This window comes from Neolamprologus multifasciatus, chromosome 18 (genome assembly GCF_963576455.1).
Source record: "Neolamprologus multifasciatus chromosome 18, fNeoMul1.2, whole genome shotgun sequence".
NCBI lineage: Eukaryota > Metazoa > Chordata > Actinopteri > Cichliformes > Cichlidae > Neolamprologus > Neolamprologus multifasciatus.
The window spans coordinates 3,966,695-3,982,808 of NC_140456.1; the positions used below are offsets into that span (position 1 = coordinate 3,966,695).

The 16,114-nt window shown below is 44.8% G+C and overlaps 1 protein-coding gene and 1 pseudogene across 3 annotated transcripts; both read left to right on the forward strand.

Annotated features, from left to right (window-relative positions):
- The first annotated feature begins 1,780 nt into the window (after window positions 1-1,780).
- On the forward strand, window positions 1,781-5,502 carry LOC146497059 (uncharacterized; annotated as a pseudogene). Its single transcript, XR_014870641.1, has 3 exons — window positions 1,781-2,134; window positions 3,133-3,394; window positions 4,083-5,502. The product of XR_014870641.1 is annotated as an uncharacterized LOC146497059 (transcript).
- Window positions 5,503-10,819: 5,317 nt separating this feature from the next.
- Window positions 10,820-14,544, forward strand: LOC146497060 (E3 ubiquitin/ISG15 ligase TRIM25-like). Of its 2 annotated transcripts, XM_085140852.1 has the most exons (4): window positions 10,823-11,027; window positions 11,189-11,272; window positions 12,224-13,462; window positions 13,536-14,543. In XM_085140852.1, exons 3-4 carry the CDS (start codon window positions 12,295-12,297, stop codon window positions 13,697-13,699), a joined length of 1,332 nt encoding a protein of 443 aa, XP_084996978.1. In that variant the 5' UTR covers window positions 10,823-11,027; window positions 11,189-11,272; window positions 12,224-12,294; the 3' UTR covers window positions 13,700-14,543. The 2 variants fall into 2 exon arrangements, with proteins under 2 accessions (XP_084996977.1, XP_084996978.1); XM_085140851.1 differs by having other exon boundaries at window positions 10,820-11,027; window positions 12,224-14,544.
- The last annotated feature ends 1,570 nt before the right edge of the window (window positions 14,545-16,114 follow it).

Below are 16,114 nucleotides of genomic sequence, written 5' to 3' on the forward strand. Positions count from 1 at the left end.
CCAAAGATTGAATGAACCTGCATTACGACCATGGGTAATTGTAAGCACCACGGGGAAGGTCGAAGCTGCACACTGCACCTGTATGGCCGGAGTTGCTGAGACCTGCACCCATGTCGCTGCACTTCTATTTAAAGTGGAGGCAACAGTGAGGATCCGTGGCACAAAGACTGTCAGAAATGCAGCCGCGAGTGGTCACAAAGTTTTTCCTTCTGGTGTCTAGTTTTCTGTCAGAAGTGCATTGAAATATGTATAACTTGATTTCAAACCTGCAGCACTTACCATGTAACAATTGTCAAACTGTAAAATAAAGAGTGAAATACAGTTATTTGTTATCTTGCTTTTATTATAACGTCATTTTAGTGAAACAGGTACAGAAATGGTTACATAACGTAATGTCAGTGTGTTCATACAATAACACATAAAAAAAAAAAGGTTTTACTAGTACTGTCTTCAGAGACATACTGAGAGTTTTCACAATTATTAATTAACAAGTACAAGTCTCATGTGTGCCTGGTTTCACTACCACACTAGGGCACATGTTAACCAAAACACAACACACCCTCACAATTTTATTAATGAAGGTAACGTCTTCACCCTCACATGGAAGAAGAGGACGGATTGGCATGGTGGTATGTAGCATTTTGAACTTGTTGCGCAAACTGCCAATTACTCGCTCGACATGGATTCTTAGGTGTGCAATGGCTCGTGTATTTTCTATGTCCTTGGCATCTAGTTGACAGAAGCCCCTTGTAAATGCTGGGATCTTAACCTCCGCACACATCATTCCCACCGCATCTCTGATGTCAAAGCCTCTGTCAGCCAAAACTACATCCCCTGGTAACAGCTTGTTAAGTATTCCACATTGCTCTGTGATGTGTTTATCTGATGCACTGTCCATCTCTGGCTGCTCTCCTGTGGTAACTTCTGCTGGGGCTTCACCTTCACATTCTGCAGCTCCATTGTGAAAGCCTGTCCAATAAAAGAGTGCAAATACACAAGGGAATTTTAAAGTGGTTTATACATTAAGGCAGTATGAATACTCAAATGTTTGTGTTAATTGACTAAGATCAACTTTTAAAATAAGAGACTGTGGTTGGGGGTGCGGTTGTTGTTTACCTCCTACTAGTGCTTTTTTTGTTGCCGTTGTGTTCGCCTCCTGTGACGGTCTGACTGTGATGTTCGGATTTCGGAGTGCCCCATGTGTAGCGTTGGTACCCAGTCTGGATTTGTTTGATCCATTTCATAGGCAGGCTTCCCTACAGTTGTGCAAAAGAATTAGCGAATCTTTACATAGCACATATGTCTGCAAAGTCACTCCATTCATGTTTGATCGCAATTTCTATAACTTCCGAGACCACCAACGATAATATTATTCAGCTATAAAGTGTGATATGAACATATCTAGCACTTACCGGAATGAAAATGTCTGGAGCACACCAAGTGATATGGGAGATGGAACAGAACTTGATATCAGCTCGTCTCACGGCTGCTATCCAGGCTCGACGCCTTCGTTTGGTAACATCCGATACATGAGCTCCTTGATATTGCTTCCAGGTTGGGAAAGCATAAAAAGACAACCCAAGCTTATTCCGGTGCCGATCGTAAGATCGAACATTGCAGCCGACCACACAGCAAGTACGAACCATTGCTGTGCTTTCGCTCCTTCGTCGCTTGCTCTTAGACCCCGAAAATGGCGGATCAGGCCAAAATCCTTTCCACGCCCACCCCCGTGACATCACGCTCCAAAGCCCTATACGGATTATCCATTGTTTAAATGTCCCGGGCAGTCGAAAAGGAGGCAGATCTGTTGAGAAATGCTAGGAGCTAACTGGGCGCTAACCGTATCATTCAAATATATTGAATGTCGCAATGTTGGCAAAGAGAGGAAGTGACGTAAGATTTGCGCATGCGGGGTACGGATCGGGTTTCCGGTACGGATCGGGTAGTGACAGGCACAACTCGTATCGCACAACTGTCTTCAGTTTCTGGGAGAGTTTAACAATGAGAGACTGATGATGCAGAAGAAATCTCCGTGGTTAAAAACATTAAAAACAGTCGTCCAGGATGATGAGATCAGCCATTGGCTCAGACTGCTGTATATCAGCCGGAGACCCGAGATTAAGTCACGCAGCAGGTATGTAAAACTGTGATGTTCTCAATGAACTAACACAGGAATGATCTGAGCTCAGTCTGTAAGCTAACAGGCTAAAATCAGAGAGCAGCTAATCAAACAAGTGCGTCCCTTTTTTAAAGGTCAACTTTTAACAATAGACATTCATGAGACACATCAAAATCAAACAGGGAGGGAAAGCTTCGGTTTTCTGCACTGTGCCACAGTTCGCTGTCTGCTTCGGTTCACGATGCCTCACTCCGGGGCTACAGACAGTTCTCTGCCGCCTGTGGTGCTCCTCACCTCCGTCTGCACCCACAGACTTCCCGAGGTGGAGGCAGGCCGGCAGGGACTTTGAGAGATGGGCTTTACTTTCAAAAATACCTCTTAATCAGGGTCTAACTCACTAAAAGATGGCCATATGTCTCTCTCCAACTTAATCTCTTTTAAGTAATTGTTTTTCATTGAAATGAAATTAATTGTTCAATAAAATTATTACATTTATAATTTAATTAAAGTTAAATTAATCAAGGTGATTTTGACTTTGCTAGTTAACAGGAAGAGAAACAAACTTACACAGGATAAAATTAAATTTGGACCCAGCAGAAAAAGTCAGATCACAGACAAACAGAAACATTCCTCTTTGGCTAAAATAAAATGCAGATTATTGCTCATCTGCAGTTTTAATCATGGTGAATAATAATTAATGATTCAGCCAAGTAAGATTCTTCTGTGTGGAGGTTTTTCCCCTGTCAAAAGGCATTGACCTTTACCTTCATCTAAACATGGAATTTAAGTCATGTAGTTGCCGTTGTTTGTTTTTAAAGAGGTCATAATATCTTGTGATAGTAGAAATTTATCTTCAAAGTAAAAGTTATAAAGTGAATTAATAAGACTTTCCAAAAAAGAGAGTGAGTCACATGGTGCTTCTGAAACATTTGTACAAACCTCTCTCACAGTCCTGCTGATTGAGGCTGCACCTTTACCTGTCTAATCTTTTTCTTTTTACTTTGTTCCTCAAGTCCCACATCAACATGAAGTGTAAGGAGGAGGAAGATCTGGCTGGCCAGCAGGTCTGCAACCAGGAGAGGAACTTCAATCTGGACCAGGAGGACACAGAGCCTCCACAGATCAAAGAGGAACAGGAGGAACTCTGCATCAGTCAAGAGGGAGAACAGCTTGTAGTGAAACACGAGGATGAAGGCATCGTCGTCTGGGCCGGGGAAGAGCAGCTCAGACAGCTGCATAACATCTGGAAACCTGAGAAAGATTTACAGACCACCGGTAAAACTGTAATCGCTTTTCTGAAGTGTTAACATTAATATTAAACCTACAGTTTGTATCAGTCAGATCTATTTAATGCGTATTTGTGAAAACATGACAGGGAGTTTTAAATGGACTGGTTCTTATAAAGCGCTTTTCTACTCAATCTTGAGCACTCAAAGCGCTTTACAAAAACTTGTGCATTCACCCATTCGCACAAGCACATTTTTCTTAGCCAACATTCAGACACACATTCCACAAATCAAAGAGCAACTTGAGGCAACTTGGAGTTAGTATCTTGCCCAAGGATATTTGAAATGCAGACTAGGTGAAGCCGGGAATCAAACCGATCAGTAGATGATCTGCTCTACCGCCTGAGCCACAGCCACCCCTAATAGTGAAGATTATTTTGAAAATATCAAGATGTAGATCAGTTTCTAGATCAACTCCAAAATAGATCATCAGTCAGTCAGAAATAAGTGAGTTCTTTTTTGTTTTAAAGGGTTTTTTTTACTCTTAATGTTGCTGAAAAATGTGAGAACTCAAGTTCTCATTTGCATCAGAGTGCACAAATATCTTCATTTTTACACACTTTTAATTTCACCTGCAAATGTGAGCAACATGCCCTCATTACAGACTTTAACTAAAACTTTATTTTATCTTCTCAGAAGTGTTTTTCTATAATTACCTTTTTTTATTGTTCGTTTAGACCTCCACCAGCAAACTACCTGTAAGGAGGAGGAGTTTGTCGCCAATCAGCAGGAGAGGAACTCAAGTCTGGACCAGGAGGACCCAGATCCTCCACAGATTAAAGAGGAACAGGAGGAACTGCTGGAGGAGATTGCAGGAGATCAATAGTTTTATGGTGACTTCTAGTTTTGAGGAAAGTGACCTCAGTGAATCAGAACCAAACGATGACCAGCTCCTTGCTCTTCACTTTCCTGAACCAGAGCTTGAGGAACAGGAAGAAAACCAGCATGTGGACTCGGGATCAACTAGAAATGCGGAGCTGAAGAAAAGGAGACGTCACAAAAACAGAACAGATAAGTCTCGAAGTGAAACTGATACAAGTAAAAAATCTGTAAGCTGTGACACTTGTGGAAAAACTTTTCAGTGTAAATCCAACCTGACGAGACACATGAGAGTTCACACAAGTGAGAAGCCACATTCTTGTAGCACCTGTGGGAAAAGATTCATTTGGAAATCAGGATTGGAAACTCACGTAAGGATCCACACAGGCGAGAAGCCATATTTTCGCATCACCTGTGGGAAAAGATTTAATAAGAAATCCGGATTTTAAAGTCACGTGAGAATCCACACAGGTGAGAAGCCGTATTTCTGTAGCACCTGCGGGAAAAGATTTGGTAAGAAATCAGGACTAGAAACTCATTTGAGAATCCACACCGGTGAGAAACCGTATTCTTGCAACGTCTGTAGGAAAGAGTTTAGAGACTTGTCGACTATGAAAAGTCACAGAAGGATCCACACAGGGGAGAAACCATATATTTGTAGCTCCTGTGGGGAAAGATTCAGTTGGAAATCAGGACTGAATTTTCATCTAAGGATCCACCCGAGTGACAAACCAAATCACTTTAGCACCCGAGGTAGAAAATGACCTCATGCTCCAAGTCCATCCATCCATCCATCCATCCATCCATCTTCATCCGCTTTATCCGGGGCCGGGTCGCGGGGGCAGCAGCCTAAGCAAAGAGGCCCAGACCTCCCTCTCCCCAGCCACCTCCTCCAGCTCATCCGGGGAAACACCAAGGCGTTCCCAGGCCAGCCGAGAGATATAATCTCTCCAGCGTGTCCTGGGTCTGCCCCGGGGCCTCCTCCCGGTGGGACATGCCTGGAACACCTCACCCAGGAGGCGCCCAGGGGGCATCCTTGTCACATGCCCAAACCACCTCAGCTGGCTCCTTTCGACGTGGAGCAGCAGCGGCTCTACTCTGAGCCCCTCCCGGATGGCCGAACTTCTCACCCTATCTCTAAGGGAGATGCCAGCCACCCTTCGGAGGAAGCTCATTTCCGCCGCTTGTATCCGCGATCTCGTCCTTTCGGTCACTACCCACAGCTCGTGGCCATAGGTGAGGGTAGGGACGTAGATCGACCGGTAAATTGAGAGCTTTGCTTTTACACTCAGCTCCCTCTTCACCACGACGGACCGGTGCAGCGTCTGCATTACTGCAGCTGCAGCCCCAATCCGTCTGTCGATCTCCGGCTCCCTTCTCCCATCACTCGCGAACAAGACCCCGAGATACTTGAACTCCTCCACTTGGGGCAGCACCTCATCCCCGACCCGGAGTGGGCACTCCACCCTTTTCCGGCTGAGAACCATGGCCTCAGATTTGGAGGTGCTGATCCTCATTCCCGCTGCTTCACACTCGGCTGCGAACCGCTCCAGTGCGAGCTGGAGGCCCTCACCCGATGAAGCCAACAGAACCACATCATCCGCAAAAATCAGAGATGAGATCCTGAGGCCACCAAAGCGAAAGCCCTCCGCCACTTGGCTGCGCCTAGAAATCCTGTCCATAAAAATTATGAACAGAACCGGTGACAAAGGGCAGCCCTGGCGGAGCCCATCACCCACCGGGAACGAGTCCGACTTATTGCCGGCAATGCGAACCAAGCTCTTGCAACGGTTGTATAGGGATCGAATGGCCCGTAGCAATGGGCCAGACACCCCATACTCCCGCGACACCTCCCACAGGACACCCCGAGGGACACGGTCGAATGCCTTCTCCAAGTCCACAAAACATATGTAGACTGGTTGGGCAAACTCCCATGCACCCTCAAGTATCCTCGAGAGGATGAAGAGCTGGTCCAGTGTTCCGCGACCAGGACGAAAACCGCATTGTTCCTCCTGTATCCGAGGTTCGACTAGCGGATGAACTCTCCTTTCCAGCACCCTGGCATAGACTTTCCCGGGGAGGCTGAGGAGTGTGATCCCCCTGTAGTTGGAACACACCCTCCGGTCCCCCTTCTTAAAGATGGGGACCACCACCCCGGTCTGCCAATCCACGGGTACTGCCCCTGATCTCCACGCAACATTGCAGAGGCGTGTCAACCAGGACAGCCCTACAACGTCCAGAGCCTTCAGGAACTCGGGGCGGGCCTCATCAACACCAGGGGCTCTGCCACCAAGGAGTTGTTTAACTGCCTCAGTGACCTCGCCCCCGGAAATTGGCGAGTCATTCCCCTCATCCCCAGACTCTGCTTCCTCCTCGGAAGACGCGTCAGTGGGATTAAGGAGGTCCTCGAAGTATTCCTTCCACCGCCTGACAATTTTCTCAGTCGACGTCAGCAGCGCTCCGCCAGCACTATACACAGTGCAGGTAGAGCACCGCTTTCCCCTCCTGAGACGCCTGACGGTTTGCCAGAACCTCTTCGAGGCAGTCCGAAAGTCTTTTTCCATGGCCTCTCCGAACTCCTCCCACACCCGAGTTTTTGCTTCAGCCACTGCCCGAGCCGCATTCCGCTTGGCCTGTCGATACCTGTCGGCTGCCTCCGGAGTCCCACAGGCTAACCAAGCCCGATAGGACTCCTTCTTCAGCCTGGTGGCTCCCTTCACCTCTGGTGTCCACCATTTGGTTCGGGGATTACCACCACGACAGGCACCAACCACCTTGCGGCCGCAGCTCAATGCAGCAGCTTCGGCAATGGAGGCACTGAACATGGTCCATTCGGACTCAATGTCCCCCGCCTCCCTCGGAATGCTGTTGAAGCTCTGCCGGAGGTGTGCGTTGAAGATCTCGCGGACTGGGGCCTCTGCTAGTCGTTCCCAGCACACCCTCACTACGCGTTTAGGTGCACCAGGTCTGTCCAGCGTCCTCCCCCGCCACCTGATCCAACTCACCACCAGGTGGTGATCAGTTGACAGCTCAGCCCCTCTCTTTACCCGAGTGTCCAGAACATATGGTCGCAGGTCTGGTGATACGATTACAAAATCGATCATCGACCTACGGCCTAGAGCGTCCTGGTGCCACGTGCACTTATGGACACTCTTATGTTCGAACAAGGTGTTCGTTATGGCCAAACTGTGATTAGCACAGAAGTCCAATAACAAAGCACCGCTCGGGTTCAGATCAGGGAGGCCGTTCCTCCCAATCACGCCCCTCCAGGTCACGCTGTCGTTACCCACGTGAGCATTGAAGTCTCCCAGCAGGACAACAGAGTCTCCAGGTGGAGCACCTTCCAGCACCCCCCCAAGGGACTCTAAGAAGGCTGGGTACTCCGAACTGCCACTCGGCGCATAAGCGCAGATGACAGTCAGGACCCGTTCCCCGACCCTAAGGCGCAGGGAACAAACCCTCTCGTCCACCGGGAAAAACTCCAACGTACCGGCAGCAAGCCGAGGGGATATTAGAATACCCACCCCAGCCCGCCGCCTCTCACCAGGGGCAACTCCAGACTGAGACAGAGTCCAGCCCCTCTCCAGGAGACTGGTTCCAGAGCCCAAGCCGTGCGTAGAGGGTGAGCCCGACTATATCTAGCCGGTACCTCTCAACCTCACGCACTAACTCAGGCTCCTTCCCCACCAGAGAGGTGACATTCCATGTCCCTATTGCCAGTCTTGGCAGCCGGGGGTCAGTCCGCCAGGGCCTCCGCTCCTGGCCGCCACCCGGCACACAATGCACCCGACCCCTATGGCGCCTCCTGAGGGTGGTGGGCCTGCGGGAGGATGGGTCCATGTCTCCTCTTCGGGCTGTGCCCGGCCGGGCCCCATGGACTAAGGCCCGGCCACCAGACGCTCGCCCTCGGGCACCCTCCCCGGGCCTGGCTCCAGGGCGGGGCCCCGGTAACCCTATCCCAGGCAGGGTAAACTGTTCCCTCTGTGTTTTTTTCATAAGGGTCTTTTGACCTCATGCTCCAAGTCATGGTACATTTTCTGTCCACAGCAGTGACAAGTTTGATATATTTTTTTTTATTGGTCTTTAAAGGTGACACAAATATTTATTGAACAAAGATGCTCTTTTAATATTTACCACAGAAACTTGTATTTCTTCTTCAGTGTAGAAGAAAACAAACATGAAAATGAGTTTTTCATCACTTGTTTCTTGTAACAACCATGATGTGATTCCTTTTTATCAGCCAATAAATAAGTTTTAATACACAGGAATAAAGATTTTAAAAAAGTTCAAGACAAGTATACAATTTTTATTTAAATATTTTTCCTTTGTGATTTATGTTAATGAAGGTTATACTTCAGTATGGTTTTGACCTGGTTGTCCTGGTTCTTCTTAGCAACATGTTGCAAGATTTGATTAAAAATTTTTGTGACTAATTTTGTCTATTGTGTAATCCCTGCTAAATAAAAGCAGTTAAATGTGCTACATTGGCTCGTGATAAGTGTTTATATCATTTTGCCTAAATGCAAGTAAACTCATTGTTTGCCAACTCTGTGTGTGCAGTTTGCTTCATAAGTACAGTAACAGAACTTAAACTACATGGAGCCTATTTTGATTACATCATTACAGATGTAGATATTATTCATAGTTCATATTTCACAGTGTGCTGCAATCTTCTCCACAGACCTGCATTGCTCTCTTTTCAGACCCGTCATCTTCAAGATGTCCACTAGATGTCGTCAGAGTTCCCCCCCTTTCCTCATCTATTGTGTTGTCATTACCTGAGCCTGCTTAAAACCTACAGTCCTTTACATATGGGTTCATTCAGGGTCTTGTTCCAGAAGGCAGGTTTAACTTTACCTCTGAGTAAGTAACTGGAGTAACAGACTCACTGATTCCTCCCCTCCTGCTGGACATGAACCAGCTGACTGACACTTGTTTTCATTTTCTCATTCATAAAGTTGCTCTCAGTTCAATTCATTTATATTCATATAGTGCCAAAAAAGAACAACAGTTGCCTCAAGGTGCTTATATTGTAAGGTTAAGAATGTAAAAAACCTCCACAATTGAACAAGCTGGAAAGAGCAAATGCTTGGCACCAGTGGCAGAAACAGGCTTTCTGTCGTAATCACTGGTCAGTCATTTGTTGTGTTGCAATCGGTTACGCTGAGGGAAAAAATTTCACAACTGGATCTCGGAGATAATGTGAATATTTGTGAAAATATGTGAAGATGAGGCTGAAATAACTCTGAGACTCTAAAACATGATGAAATGCTTACATATTGAAATGTGTGTAGTAGCATGACCTACAGCTTGTTTAAGAACTCGTGATTTTTTCCCCTGTTGGCATAAGATGAAATCCTGCATAAAGGAGGTGACCTTTGCTTCCTGACTCAGACTTGATAAACATGGCCCAAATCATTCACGTTGGTGCCAAATAATGTTTTGTTAAAGTTTAACAAGCTTTCCCAGCCTGAAACTGCCAGACAAACAAATCACCAACTGATTCAAAGGAGATGCTGGTTTAGCTCCCTGGGTAAAGTGGGTGACCCAGATGCTAAAGCCCAGCTACGACTCCTGCCTGAGGACTTTTAGTCTTGGTTTGCATCCAACTTTAAGATTGAAAATAATGGTTGTCATTACTTTTCATTCAGTCATATATTAAGATACAGAAACACCATCTGTTGTTTGTAAAAATGAACAGTAGGGGTAGGGTGATTTTCACCAGATTAAAGTCATGGATTCAAAATTATGGTTTGGTGCTGTTGAGTACCTGGATAGAAAATGCACATGTGGAATGGTAGAAAGTGTTCAGCATGCTTTGATGATCTGCTTCAATTATTCTGGGGTGAGCATTACAGACTGCTTCTTAAATTTAATACCAAAATTGGATCAATGGGGAACTATAAATTCTACATTTGGATTTCTGATTATTATATCTGGCTGATTTTCATTAGATCAACCTGAGTAGGGCAGCGACAGATGTGTGCGGTCCAGAAGAAGAAGAAGAAGAAGAAGGAGGAGAGCAGAAATGATGACATTCTAGATCTCACTTTTCACCTTTGATGTACTCTTAGCTGGAAGACTTTGGTTTGGTGATGTGTTAGAGATAATTTAGTGGTGGAAGCTACTGTGGACTGACCAGATCTGCCATCAGCTCAGAGTGCTGGATATCACCGGTGTGTGAAACTGTGATGGTCTCAGTGAAATAACACTGACTCATGCAGGACTCTGATCAAAACTCAGCTTGTGGGCTAACAGACTAAAATCAAAGAATGCTTCTCTTTTTCTCTTTTGTTAAAAACTTTGAACATCCAGTGAGACACAGAGTAAAGTGACTTTCCAAGATTGTTTCTTCTTCTACAGATTCAGATAAATGATGTCATTTTGAGCCAGAAAGAACATTTCCATCATAAAGTAGAAGACTTTTATATTCTTTATTTGTTTATCTGGTAAAAAGTCTCATTGACTTTAAAATGTCTTTTTCAAAAGAGATCTGGCCAAGACCAGAAGCTCCAGTTTTCTCTGCTTCTGTTTGCAACAGAGCAAAAAGGACGAGAGAAGACATGAGACAAAGACATGAATGGGACCAAATACTAACCAAGACAACCTAAACAACAAATACTGAATAAATTCAAGAGCGTAAGCCCTTGAATTCTGATTTAATAAAGTAAATCAGAATACTTTATTAATCCTTCGGGATTAATAAAGTATTCTGATTCTGATAACTAGGAAACATAAGATGCAAAACAAGAGATTGGTAGATCACCACCATCCTGACCCCCACATACCGAGTCGGTCAACAGGTATGGCTCTCTGCAAAACACATTCCACTAAAGACTGAGTCAAGTAGTTAGCCCCACGTTTTATCTGTCCCTTTTCCATCCAAGCAGTATTGAACCCTGTAACTTTACAACTAGCGCTTCCCCGTTCCATGAGAGTTCACACTGTTTTTCTTGTATCCCAGGTGAGGCCAGTCCGGACCAGCCCTTTGGGACTCTGTTCAGACAAACCAAGCCTTGTCATGTGGGAGTCTGTTGAGAGGAGCTTTGTGAGTGCTACCCGGTCACAGCCCAACAGAACAAAACATTGCTGCACTCATTATCGGTGGATGGGAGCAGTTCTCATGATGTTTAAAGCTGCCATCTATGAAGACAGACAGCAGGCTGAAAGCTCAAGTTACTGTAGAAAGCAGGAAAAGATCAGGTTTAGTGCTGCAGAACTGCTGCAGTCTGAGCACAGATGTTAGGAGTATAGCAGGGTGCGCTAGAGCCTCTCAGGTGACTCCATCCATGAGCCCTGATGACACAGTTTAGGTATGTGGAGTTCTGTTTATGTTCCCCTAATGCCCATAAACTTTGGTCTAGCCAGACTGTTTATACTGGGGATGATATTGGTTTTATATTGTGACCTCTATACTTTCTAAACAAGGCTGCATAAATTTAACTGTGACAATAAAGTTTTTTTGTATATAAATCTCAATGTGCATCCTCACTCTAAGCTGAATACAGTTGAGCTGAGACAAGTTTTACTTCAGTGAGGTTTAAATGTCAAAAGCAAATTGGACAGCAAAACAGCAGAGGGTAAAAGGACCAGGGTAGCATCCAGTCTGCCTAACATAAAAGGAAGATTTTTACAAATGTCAATAAGTGTTGCTTAATTTTCTAGTATACCCAAAATAAATTTGGAAATTTCTTCCATTCCTTGTTCTGTCTTTTACTTTTCTGGACCAAAAGTTTAAAATGTAGAGAAAAAGATTTCCAGCTATTTGATCTATTGATCTCTGACGAGCCGTCTGCCATTTCTGTTCATCTGAACAATTTGAATGAGAAAGAAAAGAAACATCAGGAGGTCAGACTCAATAATATTTTAAAAAGAACTCTGACAAGTGTATAAAAAGGGTTAAACACATACTCTTTCTGGTATTAAGTACAACCTGATAACTCTTCCTCTTTGTCCTCTTATCTAACTTAGCACCTCCTCTCTTTCCACCTGTTTCCAGATCTACAGGTGTAACCAGATTTGAGTTATAAGGAAGTGAAACTCACACAGTCACTGACACTGAGAGGAGAAATGGCGCAGAAAAGTGTTCAGCTGGACCGAGAAACCTTCTCTTGTTCGATCTGTTTGGATCTACTGAAGGATCCGGTGGCTATTCCCTGTGGACACAGCTACTGCATGAACTGTATTAAAAGCTTTTGGGATGAAGAGGAAAAGAAGAAACTCTACAGCTGCCCTCAGTGCAGACAGACTTTCACAGCGAGGCCTGTCCTGGTGAAAAACACCATGTTAGCAGATTTAGTGGAGCAGCTGAAGAAGACTGGACTCCAAGCTGCTCCTGCTGATCACTGCTATGCTGGACCTGAAGATGTGGCCTGTGATGTCTGCACTGGAAGAAAAATGAAAGCCTTCAAGTCCTGTTTAGTCTGTCTGGCATCTTACTGTGAGAAACACCTTCAGCCTCATTATGATGTGGCTCCATTAAAGAAACACAAGCTGGTGGAGCCCTCCAAGAAGGTCCAGGAGAACATCTGCTCTCGTCATGATGAGGTGATGAAGATGTTCTGCCGTACTGATCAGCAGAGTATCTGTTATCTCTGCTCTGTGGATGAACATAAAGGCCACGACACAGTCTCAGCTGCAGCAGAAAGGACTGAGAGGCAGAGAGAGCTGGAGGTGAGTCGACAAAACATCCAGCAGAGAATCCAGGACGGAGAGAAAGATGTGAAGCTGCTTCAACAGGAGGTGGAGGCCATCAATCTGTCTGCTGATCAAACAGTGGAGCACAGTGAGAAGATCTTCACTGAGCTGATCCATCTCATCCAGAAAAGAAGCTCTGATGTGAAGCAGCAGATCAGATCCCAGCAGGAAACTGAAGTGAGTCGAGTCAAAGAGCTTCAGGAGAAGCTGGAGCAGGAGATCACTGAGCTGAAGAGGAAAGATGCTGAGCTGAAGCAGCTCTCACACACAGAGGATCACATCCAGTTTCTACACAACTACCCCTCACTGTCAGCACTCAGTGAGTCTACAGACTCATCCAGCATCAATATCCGTCCTCTGAGCTACTTTGAGGATGTGACAGCAGCTGTGTCAGAGGTCAGAGATAAACTACAGGACATTCTGAGAGAGGAATGGACAAACATCTCACTGACAGTCACCGAAGTGGATGTTTTACTACCTAATCAGGAGGAACGCCTCGGGATCCATTCCAACCTACCCCGTGCAATGGCTTACCCCTGTAGTGCCTTCATTTGCGTCTTCCCCTCTGGTGTCTCCCCGTGTAGTGCCTCCCCGTACAATGGCTTCCCCTGTAGTGCCTTCATTTGTGCCTTCTCCTCGTGTGTCTCCCCGTGTAGTGCCTCCCCGCACCCCATTAGTGGTTCCCCGTGTACAGCATCAACCAGCTTTCTTAGATCTAAGAAGAAGGGCATACCAGAACCAACTGAAAATGTTTAAAAGTAATAGAAAAAAATTCTAATGACATTCAATGATGAGGATGTTTTACTTACACCACCAGAGCTAAAGAGGCAGGAGAGACGCCTCCTGTGTGGAGCCCTCCCCACTGAGTGTTGTTAGTGTTGCTTCTAGTACACTTCTAGATTTGTCTGTTCATGGGTTGGTTTTATTTTTGTTGTAGGTATTTCATATTTTATTTCCTTGATTATTTTATTAGTTAATTTTGGTTAATTTTGCTAGTTTTTCCAAGGGAAACTTCCCATGTCTCTTTAGTCGTGGAGGCTATCACTGCTCATATGATTTTATGATTTTCATTTTAAACATATATATTTTTTCCAAATGTAAATCTTAAATCTAAATGTAAATCAAAAATTTTATTTAACATGTATATTAATGCTTTTGTATGTTATTGTTGTTTCTCCTTCACTTCATGGGTTTTCCATTATCACAGTTTTTATTTTCTAAATCAAAAAACAAATGGGGTGTTATCAGAACGTTTCTGTGATCACACTTGACGAGGAGATTAGTCATTATGTTCATTGTTTAATGTGGGAACCAGCTGAAGGGTTTTCAAATAAATACATTTTTGAACAAAGTCTTTTCTTCAGTCTTCATTCCAGGATCTTGACGTCAGACTGGTGTTAGTTTGGATGTGTTTTCCTTTGGAATATGAGGTTTATTTTTTGGTTTTTACATTATACAGAATTTAACTCTGTTAGTAGGTCCATACCCAGTGTTATATTAAAATCAATGAAAGTCTCCAAAAAGCCGCAGGAGGTCCTCAAACCTGAACACATCATCGTATAAATGAAATGAGAAATTAATGCACACACAGACATGTAAGAAAAAGCTTCGGATTCCAGGAATTCTTTTCAAATACTGCATCACAAAGTAAAACTGATTCTGTAAATATTACATAATAACTCATAAACATATGAAGCTTTCTAAATGTTTGTGACAGTTACACCTTTTACAAGGCTGAGCAGTAAAGTAAAAGTAGATTTCTGTTTGCACATAATGTTGACATAATGATTACAGTATGCACTGTGTGATCGCCACAGGCCAGGCCGTGTTTTCTTGTTCTCTGTCTCATTCAGGTACCTGCTAGGTGGAGCTGACCTGATTTTGGATGAACATACGTGAGCAGGTCAGGCTCAGGTGCACTATAAAGAAACCCTTTCAGGACTTTTCACAGGCCTTTCTCTGCTCCTCTCTTTTTCATGGATGATACTTGCTATTAACCATTTGTACTTTTCCTTGGGCATATTTTTACAGTGGGGCAAAAAAGTATTTAGTCAGCCACCGATTGTGCAAGTTCCCCCACTTAAAATGATGACAGAGGTCAGTAATTTGCACCAGAGGTACACTTCAACTGTGAGAGACAGAATGTGGAAAAAAAATCCATGAATTCACATGGTAGGATTTGTAAATAATTTATTCGTAAATCAGGGTGGAAAATAAGTATTTGGTCAATAACAAAAATACAACTCAATACTTTGTAACATAACCTTTGTTGGCAATAACAGAGGTCAAACGTTTACTATAGGTCTTCACCAGGTTTGCACACACAGTAGCTGGTATTTTGGCCCATTCCTCCATGCAGATCTTCTCAAGAGCAGTGATGTTTTGGGGCTGTCGCCGAGCAACACGGACTTTCAACTCCCGCCACAGATTTTCTATGGGGTTGAGGTCTGGAGACTGGCTAGGCCACTCCAGGACTTTCAAATGCTTCTTACGGAGCCACTCCTTTGTTGCCCGGGCTGTGTGTTTTGGATCATTGTCATGTTGGAAGACCCAGCCTCATTTCATCTTCAAAGTTCTCACTGATGGAAGGAGGTTTTGGCTCAAAATCTCACGATACTTGGCCCCATTCATTCTGTCCTTAACACGGATCATGTCGTCCTGTCCCCTTGGCAGAAAAACAGCCCCATAGCATGATGTTTCCACCCCCATGCTTCACAGTAGGTATGGTGTTCTTGGGATGCAACTCAGTATTCTTCTTCCTCCAAACACGACGAGTTGAGTTTATACCAAAAAGTTCTACTTTGGTTTCATCTGACCACATGACATTCTCCCAATCCTCTGCTGTATCATCCATGTGCTCTCTGGCAAACTTCAGACGGGCCTGGACATGCACTGGCTTCAGCAGCGGAACACGTCTGGCACTGCGTATTTGATTCCTGCCGTTGTAGTGTGTTACTGATGGTGACCTTTGTTACTTTGGTCCCAGCTCTCTGCAGGTCATTCACCAGGTCCCCCCGTGTGGTTCTGGGATCTTTGCTCACTGTTCTAATGATCATTTTGACCCCACGGGATGAGATCTTGCGTTGAGCCCCAGATCGAGGGAGATTATCAGTGGTCTTGTATGTCTTCCATTTTCTGATGATTGCTCCCACAGTTGATTTTTTCACACCAAGCTGCTTGCCTATTGTAGATT

Excerpts from the sequence above, each read along its gene's own strand:
- LOC146497060 (XM_085140851.1), top strand. The coding sequence starts at position 12,295 with ATGGCGCAGAAAAGTGTTCAGCTGGACCGAGAAACCTTCTCTTGTTCG.